General features: G+C 45.3%; 4 protein-coding genes and 1 pseudogene across 4 annotated transcripts; 3 read left to right on the top strand and 2 right to left on the bottom strand.

Moving 5' to 3' along the window:
- Positions 1–2,143: 2,143 nt before the first annotated feature.
- LOC117234319 lies at positions 2,144–4,622 on the bottom strand. Its single transcript, XM_033495419.1, has one exon. It carries the CDS (start codon positions 2,943–2,945, stop codon positions 2,253–2,255), a length of 693 nt encoding a protein of 230 aa, XP_033351310.1. The 5' UTR covers positions 2,946–4,622; the 3' UTR covers positions 2,144–2,252.
- Positions 4,623–5,559: 937 nt separating this feature from the next.
- On the bottom strand, positions 5,560–6,211 carry LOC117233307 (cyclin-dependent kinase inhibitor 1C). The gene is made up of 2 exons (XM_033493483.1): positions 6,109–6,211; positions 5,560–6,016 (listed from the first exon to the last, which is right to left on the bottom strand). The coding sequence occupies exons 1-2, from the start codon at positions 6,118–6,120 to the stop codon at positions 5,765–5,767; spliced, it is 264 nt and encodes an 87-aa protein (XP_033349374.1). The 5' UTR covers positions 6,121–6,211; the 3' UTR covers positions 5,560–5,764.
- Positions 6,212–7,289: 1,078 nt separating this feature from the next.
- On the top strand, positions 7,290–8,414 carry LOC117233303 (cuticle protein 38-like). Its single transcript, XM_033493468.1, has 2 exons — positions 7,290–7,925; positions 8,039–8,414. The coding sequence occupies exons 1-2, from the start codon at positions 7,911–7,913 to the stop codon at positions 8,330–8,332; spliced, it is 309 nt and encodes a 102-aa protein (XP_033349359.1). The 5' UTR covers positions 7,290–7,910; the 3' UTR covers positions 8,333–8,414.
- A 2,062-nt stretch (positions 8,415–10,476) lies between these two features.
- On the top strand, positions 10,477–11,691 carry LOC117233095. Its single transcript, XM_033493036.1, has 2 exons — positions 10,477–10,551; positions 11,111–11,691. The coding sequence occupies exons 1-2, from the start codon at positions 10,531–10,533 to the stop codon at positions 11,369–11,371; spliced, it is 282 nt and encodes a 93-aa protein (XP_033348927.1). The 5' UTR covers positions 10,477–10,530; the 3' UTR covers positions 11,372–11,691.
- An 874-nt stretch (positions 11,692–12,565) lies between these two features.
- LOC117233086 lies at positions 12,566–15,045 on the top strand (annotated as a pseudogene).
- Positions 15,046–15,712: the final 667 nt, after the last annotated feature.

Genomic DNA, 15,712 nt, shown 5'->3' with positions numbered 1-15,712 from the left:
CTTCCATGTTTCCACGTCTTTCCGCGAATCGTGTTCCGGTACGGGCACGTTGCGTACAGATCGGCCGGAACGACGTTGTTTCTCCGACGACATGCTCCGGACACGGGAACGGAAACCTTCCGTCCTGTCGATTATTTCGGAGCAAACGCAATCGCGGCGTCGTTAACTGACCGACTGTTGCTCGATTTAACTTCGCGTGCTTCGTAAAAGTCTGCGTTTCGGATAATTCGAGTAAAGAGCGTAATTCGTAAGAGGATAAAATAGTGGGAGGATGTTAATGGTACAGGAAGGCTATAAATGTGAACGCCGGTTTGAATGAAAAACGTTTATTTGAAACGTAAACTACGTGTAGTATCGACATAGGTAATACTTAATATAAAATATTCAGTCCTGAGAATCTGCATTTCTCGCATATTCTATCGTTCTCGCTTTTTCTCTGTTCTTGTATTTTCGCGCGAGAATCATCGACATTTATTAGGCGTGTGTTAGCGTTCTATTATTTCTCCTCGCAAGATATCGTACATCTGTGTGCCAATTTTTTCGCGACATACCATGTAACTCACGCGGTAGATATTTACAAGGCACTGAAAGATCGCGTATACGTTCCGCGATTACGTTCGCCTTCACGTAAATGAGAACTTTCGACGATAGTTTAAGAAAAAGATTTCCCTTCGCCGTGGGTTTCGTTCGGATTCGTTTCGCCGCAACCGTTCGACTCACCGGCGTCCGTCTTTCGAGTATCGTTATTGTCCGTGTTATTCTCGTCTCGCGTGAGAATGAAACTGGAACGAAAACGAGGTCGAAAACAGAACGATCCGCTCCTTTTTCATCGCGACACTCGCCAAGCATCTGTTAGCACAGCAGGCCTTGCGAAAGAAGGAACAGAAACTTCGCAAACTCGTTTAACGTCTCGCCGTAGCACGCACACACTCGAATTTGCTAGGTCTCGAGCGAACGATTGCGCTGAACGAAGCTCACGATACCATTTGCGAATCGTGATATGTTTTAAAAGTATCCTTAACGAACAAGTAATTCTAATCTATCTGAAATACTCACGACCGAACGTTACGTCGGACGGTTAGCGATAAAGATCGCGCGAGATCGTCAACGTTTCGTTTCGATTCTTTCGACGATCGTTTCCATCCGTTCGTTCCTTATAAAAAAAGCACCAGAGTTGCGCGATCTCGACGCGTTCACGCGTAATTGACTCGTATATCGCGATAACCGACCTCGGTTTCGCGACGATATAATACCTTTTCGCGAAACGACGTTTCGATCGAAGCGCATCGAGAATCTGCTTCGTTGCGAATTCGACAAAGAAGGTGCATGCGTAAGACGGATCGTCGACCGATCGCATCGCTATGTGACGTTCGAACGTTCGATCCGTCTTGTTTTATTCCTCTTTGCGCTTGCGATCGAAACGGATCGCCGATTAATCGTCAACTATGAAATTCGTTGGCGTGTAACGTAATTGGTATCGCTATTGTACATGTTTTTATCGAGTGTACTAATCGTTTGCTACAAAAGGTAGGTACATACATGCTTACACGGCTACGTTCTGTCTACGTGATCTATCTCGTTTACGAATAAGAGACCAACAACTTAAAACACAATGTACTTGTACGTCGACGCACCTCTACCTACGACGAACGCAACTTTCCCGCACTTTTCGCCTTCTTCTCTCCCAAGCGATCGACCACCGATCGAATATGATCGGCCTGGAACGAAAGAAAATCTCGACGGAGGAAGAAGCGCGCCGGATATGCTTTTCCGCGAAGTTTCCGGCAGAGCGAGAAGACGCGAAACGCTACGTTCGCCGAACCTTCGACGTCCGTTACAATTATTTCGCTCGTATCGCTCTAAGTTCGTATACATTTTGATCCACTCGTTTGGTCGAGGTTTGAAAAAACAGCGGCGAGGAAACGGCCGCGATTGACAAAAGTAGAAAGCACGGAAACGGAAGCGTGGGCTGCGAATTTCTGTAGATCGTGCGAGCAAACATCTCGTACGCAAAGAATGGTCCAAGAGCGGAGGCTCCGTTCGGCTGTTTGCGCTATTTAATATCGAGACGATCGCGCAACGAAACTCGAAGTTTGTAATGAGATAGATAGATAGATAGATAGATAGAGAGAGAGAAAGAGAGAGAGAGAGAGAGAGCGGAATTGAGCGAGTGTATCGTTTAAAACGGATGAAACTTGGATGAACCGAGTGAACCGGCTTCGACTCGAATCGCCATCGATCCTGATTGCTTCTTATCGGTAGAGACCGACGGTATCTTGACAGGAACAGGGCATCGTCAATTGCTGTGCCATGTTCCTTGGAACCCTCTGCGTTGGTAGGCCCGAAAGACCTCTGACGTACGTGTAGGACACCGGACTGCGTAGGATTCTTTTGGGGCTCTTCTTCGCGTGCTTGTTCTCCTTCCCTTCCCACTTGGAGGATATCTTGAGAGTTTGAAGCGCTCTTCGAAGAGTATCTGCCGTGCTGGATCTTTTCAACGAGTCGCTGTCGGTGCTGCTGTGGGCGTCCGATGGACTCGAGGAGTACGAAAGCGACTCCGAAGTTCTTCCAACGCCTCTAACGTCTCCAGGGCTCCAAGAACGCGAGGACTTGGCTCGAACTCGCTCCGAACTTCTCTGAATGCTGGAAAGTCTCTCCTGAGAACGAGTCGGTCGGCCGCGAAGTCGGTCCAAGTAGCAGTGGGTTCTCGGCGACCTGGTGGCGCGGCATAGTCGCTCGCTGCTTCCGCGACGCGACAGCCTCTCCGCGCTTCCGGTACTTCCACCGCTGCTGCAACCACTGTCCGTGCTGCACTCGTCGTCTCCAAATTCTTGTTTCGAAGAACCAGGGCCCACGGTCGGGCTGACTCTTCGTTTACCGTCGCCCTTTTGGTTCTCTCGGCGACGATCGTCTTCCGGATCGGTCAATCTAGTCGTGTCCTCCATTCTCAGTGAAGTACGAAAGCCACCGATCCGATCGAGATCGCGGACGAAAATCTGCACCGTTCGGTTAGCCAGCTCGCAAATTTCGTTTCGTTCGATTAGAACTCGTTCGTTCGGAATTAACTCGAGTTTCGTTCGATCGCGCTCAGTCGTTGACTCGCTGCCTTTCGCGTGAACGATGGCAAATGCGCGCCCTTTCTGTCACGGTTGATCAATTTCCGTGCGTCTAATCAATTCCACACTCGTTTCACTGTGCTTATACTTGCGTAAAACGATGCTTTCGAGGAGAAACTAGCGTGCTTCGTTGTCGATCGGTCGTTGATCTTTTATTTTCACCCGTTTCCCACTGTTCTGTGTTCTTATTAGTTACTGGATGCCTTTTTCGTCTTTCTCCAAGTTGTTCATCCTCGTGTGCCGGAAGAACAGTTTTATTCGGCGGTCAATCGCAAACACGCGTTTTATCAATTTGTCGTTGATTGCCGGGTTTGCCGTGTGTATTTCGCACGCTTTCGTGAGCGAACTGAGACTCGGAGACTCGCGTTCTTCTCTTATATAGCGTCGCGGCTTTGCCGAGGGTGCGCGCATGTCCTCTCCACCACGTGAGGGTTCGAGTCGTATCTGCGAGGACGCGATATCGGGATGAATGCGACCGACGCGGTTTTCGGACGCTGCTCGTCCGAAAGGCGATTCACCAATCGGCGCCATTTTTCGTTATTTTCGGACCATTCACTTCGATTTCTCTCGCGCGAATCGCACACGTACTTTCAATCGACTCGCGTCGATCGTACTTCGATCGAAACGCATTTTCGCAAACAGCGAATCCACGAATCACGAACAGGGAAGAAGCGCTTAAGCGCGTAGAAGTGCTTCTTTTTTTAGGCTGGACCGTATATTCCTAATGACGTAACGAGCGGAGAACGTCGAACCTTCTTTGTAGTAGACGATCGATACGTCGAATGCTCTTGGTGAAACGAATTCGTTAAAATTAGCAATGCCGCGATTTAATGGACGCTGGTTAAGAGAGTGGGACGAGCAATCGAGATAGTAGATAAGGGCAAAAGAGGGCAATAATGGGGACAGTACAAGTATTGTATCGCGTCTCGAAGCAGAGAGGTCGGTGAACTGCAGCGTGCGATCGATGCAAAGGGGTGGATGTACCATGCAGGCTGATCGCATTGCCGCCAGCGCTGGATGCACCCGGATGATCAATAATTTTGTAAATACGAACCAGGTATGACACGAACCAGGAATACAAGATAATACGTAGGAAATATTAATATATCGAAATACGGAAACAAACATATCGAATATAGAAATTAATATATAAGCGAAAACGTATCGCACCCCGACCGTTAGCTCCTAATGCAGCGTAACGAGGGACGTAACGAGGTTCGTCGTAACAGAATAGAACGATTCGGTTATATGTAGATTTCCCCTTCCTTTTCCTCGCAGACGCTTTCGTACGATGGTACACGGTGACGCGAAGAAAAATTTCATTCTCGATGTTATTACGGTAACACGTGTTGCGGTGCCAAGAATATTGCGAAGCGGAACACGTTGCTGTCTCGAAACGCAACGTGACGTAGTGTATATTCACCGAAGACAATTTGCTCGATTTCATCGGAAAATTCGTGTATGTTAAACCTTTAGCGGATTAACAGCATATTGGACGAAGCAGCAGCGAACCACGAACGGCACATCCAGTACACGACGTACGCGAGGACATTGCATTTACCTTTTACGTAACGATTCTGGTATTGTTGTTGCCGCATAATTGATTCGTCGTTTGTAGAAACAAAAGGCCGCCATGGCCTTGCTCGATTTCAACGAAACGCAACGATTCCTCCCTTGTCGTCGATGGCGAATTTCTGGCTCGAATTCTTCTTCTGGGTATAATAGCGAGACCAGTCGCAGACTCGTTTGACATTTTCAAACGACCGTGTGTACCGTGAACCCTTGTATTTTCATCCACTCTTTTCTATAGCGCGTTGTCTATTCCCTTCGTATCCGCTACGTTCTTGCCATCTTTCGTCGCACGTTCCACCGCTTCTATTATAAATCGAAATCGCTGTGCTTTCGACGCAAGCGACGGTTCGCTTGGCTCTCGTGGATACGCTCGACGAACCACGCGAGATACGACGTATTACGTTCGCTTCGAGGGAACGGAGAACGCGATGGTTTATCCAAGGAAGCGACAGTGCAACGCTTGTCTCGTGAAATCGTCCAAACTCGGACAGCAGTTCGAACATCAGCTCGAATAAGCATCCGACGAAGAGCGCGCGCCAGGCTTTTCGCCCGATTGACTCGTCCGATCTTACTCCAAACGAATATTTCTCATTCGTTCGATCGCACCTAAGATTGCATACACGCGCCACTCCGTATTCCGATGCACGAACACACATTTTTATATGACATAAGTGGGTGGAGAACGATTATTCAGAGTGTGGTCACGCCTACGTTCATTCTTATATAATTGAATTTACAGAGTAACGAGGAATCACGTAACGAGCTGTGCGCGATAGATTCATTAACGAAGAAACAAGTAATCGTCGAAATGTAAACTACGGGACGTCAAGAAACATGTACGCGTATCGAGGAAATAAGAAAGCCGTTTGCGTTTGAACAGTTTTATTGATACCGAATCTAAAAGTATAAGAACATTGTCGGAGAATCGAAGCACGAACGATACTTCATAGAAAGTACAGAGATGCGATTATTGATCTTTTCAGGATGAGAAAGAGATGAGTCGATTGGTCGATTACTCGATGGTTCGGTTCAGTCGCTTGATCGCTCGATCGATCCATGTCGTCTCGTCGATCGTGTTAGACGACGTAGCCTTTGTAGATGTAAGAGGAAGCAGGCGCGTAACTAGCAACCGGAATAGGCGGATAGTTGGAGTAGAGAAGGGGTGTTCCAATGTTCGAGAGAAGAGCTGGTGCAGCCAATGGAGCGGCGGCCAGGGGAGCGGCGACCAGAGATGCCGAGGGTGCCGGACCTGGTGCTGGAGCCGGGGCTGGTGCAGGAGCCGGCGACGGTGCAGCCAACGCGACCGCCAATAATCCAGCGAACAACAGCTACGCTCACAATAATTCGATCAAGAGGTGATTCTTCCTTTGCTTACCCTGTTTCCGTCTGCACCATCTAGCACTCGATCTCCAGCACTCACCGTTTTGAACATGTTTGTGGTTGAAGCGTGTGGATACACTACGTAAAAGCTGAGACGATTATACCTCAATTCCCGAGGAAACGCTGCTTATATAGGGGAAACCGCGACAAAGATTCTCATCTCTCTACATCCCCCTTCCTTCTACCCATCTCTCTACATCTCGTTCCTTTTACCCGTCTCTGGTATTCCACGAAGGGCAACAGCCGGTCTTCCAAGCAGACCATGAACGGGACACTCGCTTCCTTCTTGTTGGTACGCGCAATTTTTTCCACCGACCGGCCAATCGACTTCTCCCTTTGTGCCTCTCCGCAAACGTTTTCCCGTGTATCGACCAACTACCGGCGAATCGCGGATTTCTTCAAGGTTGCACGGGATCAGGCGTGTCCCAACAATACGCGCCATTTCCTTCTTTTTCGAGTCTACGTTCGAGCAACTTTTTTCCATCGAGCACAAACAGGTTTTCCCCTTTTCTCCGGCATCGCGTTGTCCTTGCGACTTCGAAAAACGATTGACGATCCGAGGATAGCTTAATGGCTCGTTGGCTGCGAGGTACAAACAACGACCAGCGTCTTTCAACCTGCTCGAAATAATTATCAACATCCGCGGGATGATCCTTCCCACGCTCCTACAGCGCTTTATCGTGCGAAAGACAGAATGGCAAAGTAGAGGTAAGAAAGACGACGCATGGGACAGATTCGAAATTATGCGAATTCTAATACAGCTTTCCTCTGCTTGTCGATTCCAAATTGGAAGAGATATTAACGACGAAATTAACGAACGTAATGGCAGCCTGTCGTACCTTCCGTGTCGTGATACGAGGTGTATCTCGACCGAAGGGGAAACAGCGTTTGCTGGTCTCACCCGGACTCGACGAACTTGAACTTGGGAAAAAAGCGTTTGCTTTACCTTGGAGGTGTTCAGCCTTGTGGTAACCGAGAGAAAGATAGAGCGAGCGAAACACGGAGACAAAGGAGGGATGCGAGTGACCAGATCGAGCGAGTGAGAGGCGTAGGAAAAGGATCGATCAAAACGAAATGTAACGATCGGAGAAAAAACAGAAACGCGACTAATCGAACAATTTTTTTATCCAGACCAAATAGGATGTGCGGATTAGATCTATGATGAAGTCGGATATAAAAGTAAACTATTTAAATGAGGCTGAGAGAGAGAAAGAGAGAGAGAGAGACAAACAGAGAGGCAAACAGAGACTAGGTAAAAAATGATGAAAAACTAGATGAAAGTAGTTGCAGATAGATCGTGTGGGAAGCAGAACGACCCGCGTAATCACTGAGCCGACTTTGTAACCTTGTTGTGCGTTCCAACCGGACAAGCACGTAGTCGAGAGGGTTATACAATTGCTTGGTCTGGTTGCTTACGTAATTTCGTGATACTCGTAGAAGTGTCCGCCCTGTGCTTCTCTTTCGATCAAGGTCATCGAAATCGATCGATCCATTTGTTGCGAGTGATAGCTACCAAACGCGAGCAGTTTGAAAATACGATACAGGATGAGGAACGCGTCGCGTCGCGTCGCGCCGCCCGCGCCCGCGCCCGCGCCGTAACGAGCGAGGGAGCGCGTGAAAACGGCCGATGTTTCACGCCCGGCATTCCAATGCGACCGCGACCAACAAAATTGATACGAAGGTGACTACACCAAGGAGGTCGGAACTTTCGCAAGCCCCGCATCCACCGTCCTTTTCGTAAGTCCACCACCCCATCAACGCCGGACATTGGTATAAAACGAGGACGCTTCGACGATTCTGCACTCATCGCTCAACAGCCGAAACAAACACACAAGCTCAACAATGATCAAGACAGCGGTAAGTGGTTTAATCGCGATCGAGATGATCTAGACTTTGTTTAAATCCTAATATATATATATATATGGAAAGAAAATAAAAAATTTTATTTTCAAATCTATCGCTTTCCGCAGTGCATCGTTCTCTTCGTAGCAGCCGTGGCGTCTGCTGGAATTCTCCACGCCCCTTTGGTCGCTTCTCCAGCGGCGATTGCCGCTGTTCCAGCACCGATCGTAACTGCTAGGAGCAGTCAAGTCGTAGCCAGGAACTACAATACATTCGCTGCCGCACCACTGGCATACACCGCCGCCGTACCTGCAGCCGTGCACGCGGCCATACCAGCAGCACCCGCACCGATTACCCTCGCTGCCGCCGCACCTGCTGCACCATTGCCATACGCTGCACTCGCCTACACCGCCCATCTATGATTTCACCCCTGATACTCCGATCGCCTGTCCAAATCTCTATTTTTAAGTTTTTCTTTTTCATGGAATAAATTGCAACTTAAAACGAAAACAAACGATCGTTCTTTCGTACTTGCATCTATCTCGAATATTCAACCTCTGCCGTAACATTTCCATCGTATGCTGTAACGCAATCCTTTCGCACACCGTTCGACAAAGCAATTGATCACGGTTTTCCTCCGACACCCTACGCTTTGTTACCGTATCTTTTTATAGCAGTATCTACTAGAAAGAAATCGAATCTAATTAAAACTGTGACGCGTCAATGAACGACGAAACGATTCTTTCTTATGGATCATTACAGTAGCAATTGATAGGTAGGAATTAATGAACGAATCGATTGAGAGATGAATGGTAATAGAAATTATATAGGAAAATACAAGTTTGCTTGTTTACGATCTATTCGTAATCCCTACGGTCCGTGCAACTGCTGTCGAAACAATTGCATACGTCGTGCCATTGTTCCAAGTAGCCAGAGATGGTACAAAGGATGCTGCGTTGCATGAGTCGGATCATTATCGCTGTAATTACTGACCCTCTGTAAATTGCATTACGGTGTTATCAAAATAAATTCATTATACGGATGTAACCTAAAGAAAGACGCGTTTCTTTCATCTTTCCACCGTATGAGAAGTTTTTAAAAATATACAAACTTTGCTGCATCGAACGATCGATCATCGGCCCATTATCGAACATCTTTGAGAGAAAGGTTCACGCTTTATTTTCCCAAATATTTTTCTTACGATCGTTTCCTAAAGCCAAAACGTATCGATGAAAAGTAGGACATCCGTGCAGGGTCAAGAGTGAAGTTCGATACGGTATTCCGTATCGATAAATCAAGGGAAAGTTACGAGGAGCAAGTTGATGAACAAATCCACGTTTCCAGTCGGAAATTCGAGTCACGTTCGACGAACGATCTTCGAAACTTGCGATGTCCCAATCGTCGTAGACGCAGTACGTACGGCCGCGTTTCGTATTTGGAACGAGCATGAGCCGCACCCAATGTATATCACTGGCTGAAACTGAACTGCAAACGACATCGATGTCTTCGTTATTGTTGCGTCAATTTTAACTTTGCGAATATCCCGGATAAGCGGCATTTAAAGGGCGGTTCTACTCTAGTCTCGCTTCGTGTTGCTACGACGTAAACCAGAATGAACAAAGAATACGATGGAAATTTAAGAAACGACGGTACTTTCAAACTTGAGTATCAAGTTGTCGATTCTTTTCCTCCTTAAGATTCGTTTCGTAGAGTAAGCGATAAACAAAGAAGAAAATAACTTTTTAATAATTCTGATTCACGCGACAGCAACGCGTTCGTCAAAGGGTATATCCAAGAATTATTGGCCAACTGGAACTTGCGATATCTCGTCGATCATTTCAGGAAATAGAATTTCCAGAAAAACGTGTTTAAAAGTTACACGTCGCATCGTACAAGCTATGCATTGTACAAATTCGAGAACATAGTTTCAGTAGACGAATCTCCACTCTCGGAAAATGCAAGATAATTCTTTTTCTTTTCACTTCTGAACCTAGATACCTCGTTAAGGAAAATAAAGGATTTCGTTAGCTTGCAAAATCTGTCTATGAGAGCTGAATAGCAAACGCGCATCTTGCAACGAGGCAACTCATCCTACAATGGTCGTTGTCGTTGGCAAGCGAAAATTTCCAACGTTTTTCATCGTTTCACCCTAACGTTCATTCCCTTCGAGAATTTACGATCCGCGACTGTGTTCGTGTACCATACCGTCCATCGTCGTATGGTATACGACTGTGGCAAAGGAAAAATGTTACGGACAAAGGGCGTTCGAAGGCAACGTATATCCGCGGTGAACGACACCGAGCAGCCGCGTGGAGCAACGCGATCAGGAACCACGAGGATAATGCTTAAAAAAGTTAGAGGAAAAAAAAGAAGGCTAGATTCGGCCATAGAGACGGTTACTGTATAACAGCAGGCGTGGCCTAAAACGAGCAAAGTTAATCCGATATGCAGAAGCGTGTTCCTGTCGTATGGTACCGCGAACCGGTGTTGCGAACATGTTCGTAGTGGGAGTATATTACCGGACGAAACAGAGTATAAAAGAGCTCTAGCTAATCCATATGACAGTACAGTTGTCTGTCGTTATCCACTCGATACACTTTCGAGACCTCAACAAGTAAAAATGTTCGCCATGAAATTCTTGGTAAGTTGATCGAGAAGCAAGTTGTAATCGCTTCTTGCGGGCGAGTCCAATCGAGAGAATAAATCGGGGAAACGAGCAAGTTTTGATAATAGATGTTCCCTGTACCACGCTTCTTCTCGGTAGTTTGGATTCTCCTTCAGTTCTTTTGTAGTTTTCGTACGAATAAGAATCGTAATAATCGATTTGTTTACTCTTTTTCGTAAAATAGCGTCTTGCGTTTATTATTACAAACGAATCGGTTATATTCTTTTCAAGTCAAAAAGGCGTGCTTTCTTCACCAAAGAGCAGGGGTATGGCTCGATTAATTACGAGATTAAAGATAAGACAAGATTTCTACTTTTAAAAGTAGAAATACGCGTGACGATAGATTCAAATTCTCGACATGTTTGCGCCTTTGATATCATGCTCGACCGTGGCTCGATCCATCGATCATCGAGTTTCGTAATTGATATATTTGTATAAACAAAGATAAGCGATAAAAAGGTTCTACCGCGATAAGCGAGCTCGAGAAGAAAGTTCAAACGATAGACCGAAACTAATCCGTTAATTTTTGTCAAAGGTTCTGTTCGCCGGTTTGGTCGCTGCCTGTTCGGCCGGTTTGTTGCCAGCGGCGGTACCAGCAGCAGTGCCAGCAGCGATCGCGGCACCGGTTCCAGCAGCTTTGACGGTCGGAACCTACGCGACCAGCTACAACGCGCACGCGATTAATCACGCGGTCGCTGCACCGTACATCGCCAGCCCTGTGATCGCCCACGCCGCCGCTGCTCCGCTCGCGTATTCCAGCTTCCCTACCGCGACCCTCATCGCCGGCAGACGCTGAAAATCGTACCGAAACCGCGTCACCGTTCGAGGACAGTGCAGCCAGAGAGAGACATCCGGTTACGTTCCAACGCAATGGCCATACCAACCGTGAAACAACTGATTAACCTTCGATACTACCATCCCCACTACAGCAACAGGATCCTGGACCTCGGTGAATGTCATTGATCTGCAATTACAAATGGATGCCGACGACGTTTCAGGATGTTTCCGTTTTCGGTTTTCACTCCTCTCCTTCTTTTATTACTCTCGATCGACAGACCTTTCGCTCGCTTTTTCATTTTGCAAAAAAAAAAACACAATAAAAAGATTTTTCTCCCTTTGAAAACTTCGTCTTTGCCTGTTTTATCCCAGCACCACATATATATGTTTCTTCCTCTCTGTATTATTTCTTTCGTATTTCTGTATTTTGGGCTCTTGCAGAGAAAGAGGGTATCGAGAAGGCAGAGGGAGAGAGATAGATGAATACGAAGTCGACGAGACAAACGTCATCGATAGACGATAGACGACGAAAAATCCAAGGCAACCGCGAAACAAACGACAACTCGTTGATTACTCTCGTCGACTTTATGCTTTTTCGTGTTCCTACGTATCTCCGTGACGAACTCGTGGCTTCGCAGCGATTTCTCAATAATTTTGTAAAATATAGAACTTATAAAAGGGTAGAGGTAAGAGAAAAGCGGATAGAAACGATCGGTGGCGAACGAAGATTGGGTACGAAGATCGTAGAGGAAGAAGAATAGAGAAATGCGTGAAATCGCTCATCTCCAAGCTGGCCAATGCGGCAATCAGATAGGGGCTAAGGTATTTCTCACGAATTTAATTCGTTAAAGATCAAACGCTGAAGTGACAATGAAAATTGCGTGTACGCGATATTATCGAGAAATGCGAAAAGGTTCAAATTCCGAATTTTTCAATTTTTTATCGTTTTTCGTGAATTTTTATTGCGCGTATTCATATTGCTCTTTGATGAAATCTATTATTTTTTTATAGTTTTCGTCAGACACGTTAGTTTTAGATAACGTTTAATTATCATAACGTGTTTCAAATATCATTTCGAGCCGATACGATAAATCAAAGTGCTTCTTTATGGCCTTGACCAAGAATTGAACGAATCGAAATATTTTAAAATATCTTTTTATGGTCGTCATTCGCGACAGTCGAGTTTCTATATTCCCAAGCTCACCCGATACTTATGTTTTGATAGTTTTGGGAAGTGATCTCCGACGAGCATGGTATCGATCCAACGGGCACTTATCACGGTGATTCCGATCTCCAGCTAGAACGTATAAACGTTTATTACAACGAAGCGTCAGGTGGAAAGTATGTTCCTAGGGCGATCCTGGTCGATCTAGAGCCCGGTACCATGGACGCAGTGCGCTCTGGACCGTTCGGTCAGATATTTCGACCGGACAATTTTGTTTTTGGACAGAGCGGCGCCGGCAATAATTGGGCTAAAGGGCACTATACCGAAGGAGCGGAACTCGTTGATTCCGTTCTCGACGTTGTACGAAAAGAAGCTGAAAGCTGCGATTGTCTTCAAGGGTTTCAGTTAACGCATTCTCTTGGCGGTGGAACGGGCGCTGGAATGGGCACGTTGCTTATTTCGAAGATTCGCGAGGAATACCCGGACAGAATTATGATGACGTTTAGCGTGGTACCCTCTCCAAAGGTATTCTTTCTCCTTAATTGTTTCTGTTTGAAGCACGGTGGAATATTTAACACAATGATTGATCGAAAGTCGAGTGCGTAGAAAAATTTTATTCGCTCTCTAAATAAATATAAAAAAAAAATAAAATTCTCTAAAAGGTATTTTAATTATTATTTCGAGTATCTATAAAGCAAAGTAGCAGTACCTAAAGCTTCCTACGCGATTCGATATTTAATATTCAATCAAAGGTTTCGTTTTATGAGGCCGTTCTATAGAACGGCGTGTATCTCGACATTTGAGTTGGCTTGTAAACAAAAATGTTGCTTATTTACAAACGGGTTTTTTGAATTTTCAACTTTGTGCAACTTTTTGAACGAAACACTTGACGACCTGTTGCAAAGAATCGGAAAAATAGATCTCGTGTGTTTGCAGGTATCGGACACCGTGGTGGAGCCTTATAACTGCACTCTATCCGTGCATCAGTTGGTTGAAAATACAGACGAATCTTACTGTATCGACAACGAAGCCCTCTATGATATTTGTTTCCGTACTTTAAAGTTAACAACACCAACCTACGGCGACTTGAATCACCTGGTGAGCGCGACGCTTAGCGGAGTAACCACGTGTTTAAGATTCCCTGGACAGCTAAACGCTGATTTGCGTAAACTCGCTGTAAATATGGTACCTTTTCCCCGACTGCATTTCTTTATTCCTGGCTTCGCGCCTCTAACGTCCAGGTATAGTATCGCCTAACTATTCGCTAGCTTTAATTGCTCGAGAGAAATGAAAGAGTTTGTCACGTCGCGTATACTGTCCGTTCTGAGACAGAGGTTCGCAGCAGTACAGAGCTCTCACGGTACCAGAACTCACGCAACAAATGTTCGACGCAAAAAATATGATGGCAGCGTGCGATCCTCGTCATGGTCGTTACTTGACAGTCGCAGCTGTTTTTCGAGGGAGAATGTCGATGAAAGAGGTGGACGAACAAATGCTCAATATCCAGAATAAGAACAGCAGTTACTTCGTCGAGTGGATTCCCAGTAACGTTAAGACCGCTGTCTGCGATATTCCTCCTCGCGGATTAAAAATGTCGGCGACTTTCATTGGAAACTCGACGGCCATTCAGGTATATTTGATGGGAACGATACAGCGCAGTTTGTAAGTTACAATTTTGAGGAAAGAGGCCCGTTAATGTGGCCACACCCAGGGCCATGTACGTTCTTTGCATGCAATTTACGTCTTGAATCGCACAAGTTATTTGCCGATTAATATTCTGCGTAACATCATTCATTAAAATTATACGCTATTAAAATTCTGTCTCTCCTTGATTGTAAAAAAAAAATACGACGTACACCTCCGTTCATAATTTTGCTACGTAGCATTAATCCAGATTGTCGGCAAAACGATTAATCGGTTCGTGCGAGATAACAACTCGGAATATGAGAACAAATTTTGTTAAAATTCCATCACGATCCTTTGATTTAAATCTTAGTCTCGAAACTGGCTTACACTCTTCGTTTGCCCCGAAATATCTCAATTGCGATCGTCGATTGCTCTCCCCGCTGATATTACGACCGTGCTGTATCGTATCCACTTTCGATAAATCAACTCATCGAGTACGATTCTATCGAACGAAAGAGACAACAATTATCCATCGCGAATCTCCTGTTTTTAATTTTATCTTCTAAATGCGAATTTAGGAATTGTTCAAAAGAGTATCGGAACAGTTTACGGCGATGTTCAGGCGGAAAGCTTTCCTGCACTGGTACACAGGAGAGGGTATGGATGAAATGGAATTCACCGAAGCTGAGAGCAATATGAACGATTTGGTTTCCGAGTACCAGCAATATCAAGAAGCCACCGCCGAGGAAGAGGGCGAGTTTGACGAAGAAGAAGAGGGCGAGGGTGAACACCCGTGAGCTTGAATTATCTTTACAAAAGTATATATACATATATAACGAGTTTCGTTTCTTATAAAAAAAATACGCATGTATCACACGAACTGGTATTGCGATTAAAATAGATTTTCTCCTTACACGTTCTCAACTCTTCCATCACACTCTTTCCCTAACAACTCGTCTATCCTCTAACAATAAGACAGCGTATTGTATCTTTTGAAAAAACACATCAACTGCGTTCCTTTAATATACTGTGTAAAACCAACCACAATACGATTTTTTCTTGGCAAGTTGAAGATCACAAGTGAAAAACGCGATACGTTATATTTCTTGTCCTTTTTATAGAAGAACAATTTTACAACTCGATATCGCAATCGATCGGTTTCGATCGTATTTAATTTTGGGATTAAATACTTTCTTGAATATTTAAGAAATATTTACAGGGTCAAATGTCATTAGATTTTATCCAATCGTTGAAACTTTTATTTGAAAAAAAAACAGCATCTCGTATACGCTAGCCCAGTATCGTCGAACCTGTCAGATGATTCTTTCTTCGATTACTTTATATCAAAATATTTATTAATCATCGATTATTACGTGATAACGTGTAGCCTTTCCCGTGCGATCTTCGATTGTTCTCAACAAATTCGGTGATCAATCGGCTAACGATATGTAGTAACCATCGATAAACCTCGTTTCCCTTGATCCGTTTAGCGGAAAGTTTCCCATGCATTTATGCACGGCCGTATGTTCTCTGTCTCGTAATAAATGCCGCTGATGCATAAGTGGTGAA

This window comes from Bombus vosnesenskii, unplaced genomic scaffold (assembly GCF_011952255.1).
Source record: "Bombus vosnesenskii isolate JDL3184/JDL3185 unplaced genomic scaffold, Bvos_JDL3184-5_v1.1 scf7180000013263, whole genome shotgun sequence".
NCBI classification, from domain to species: domain Eukaryota; kingdom Metazoa; phylum Arthropoda; class Insecta; order Hymenoptera; family Apidae; genus Bombus; species Bombus vosnesenskii.
The sequence above is the reverse complement of the archived record's forward strand: the minus strand, read 5'-3'. Positions and strand labels throughout refer to the sequence as shown.

What these genes read in the sequence shown, in the direction of transcription:
- LOC117234319 (XM_033495419.1), bottom strand. Translation starts at nt 2,945, where the DNA reads ATGGAGGACACGACTAGATTGACCGATCCGGAAGACGATCGTCGCCGA.
- LOC117233095 (XM_033493036.1), top strand. Translation starts at nt 10,531, where the DNA reads ATGTTCGCCATGAAATTCTTG. An exon ending in TGTTCGCCATGAAATTCTTG is followed by an intron (nt 10,552 to 11,110) that starts GTAAGTTGATCG and finishes TTTTTGTCAAAG; the next exon opens with GTTCTGTTCGCCGGTTTGGT.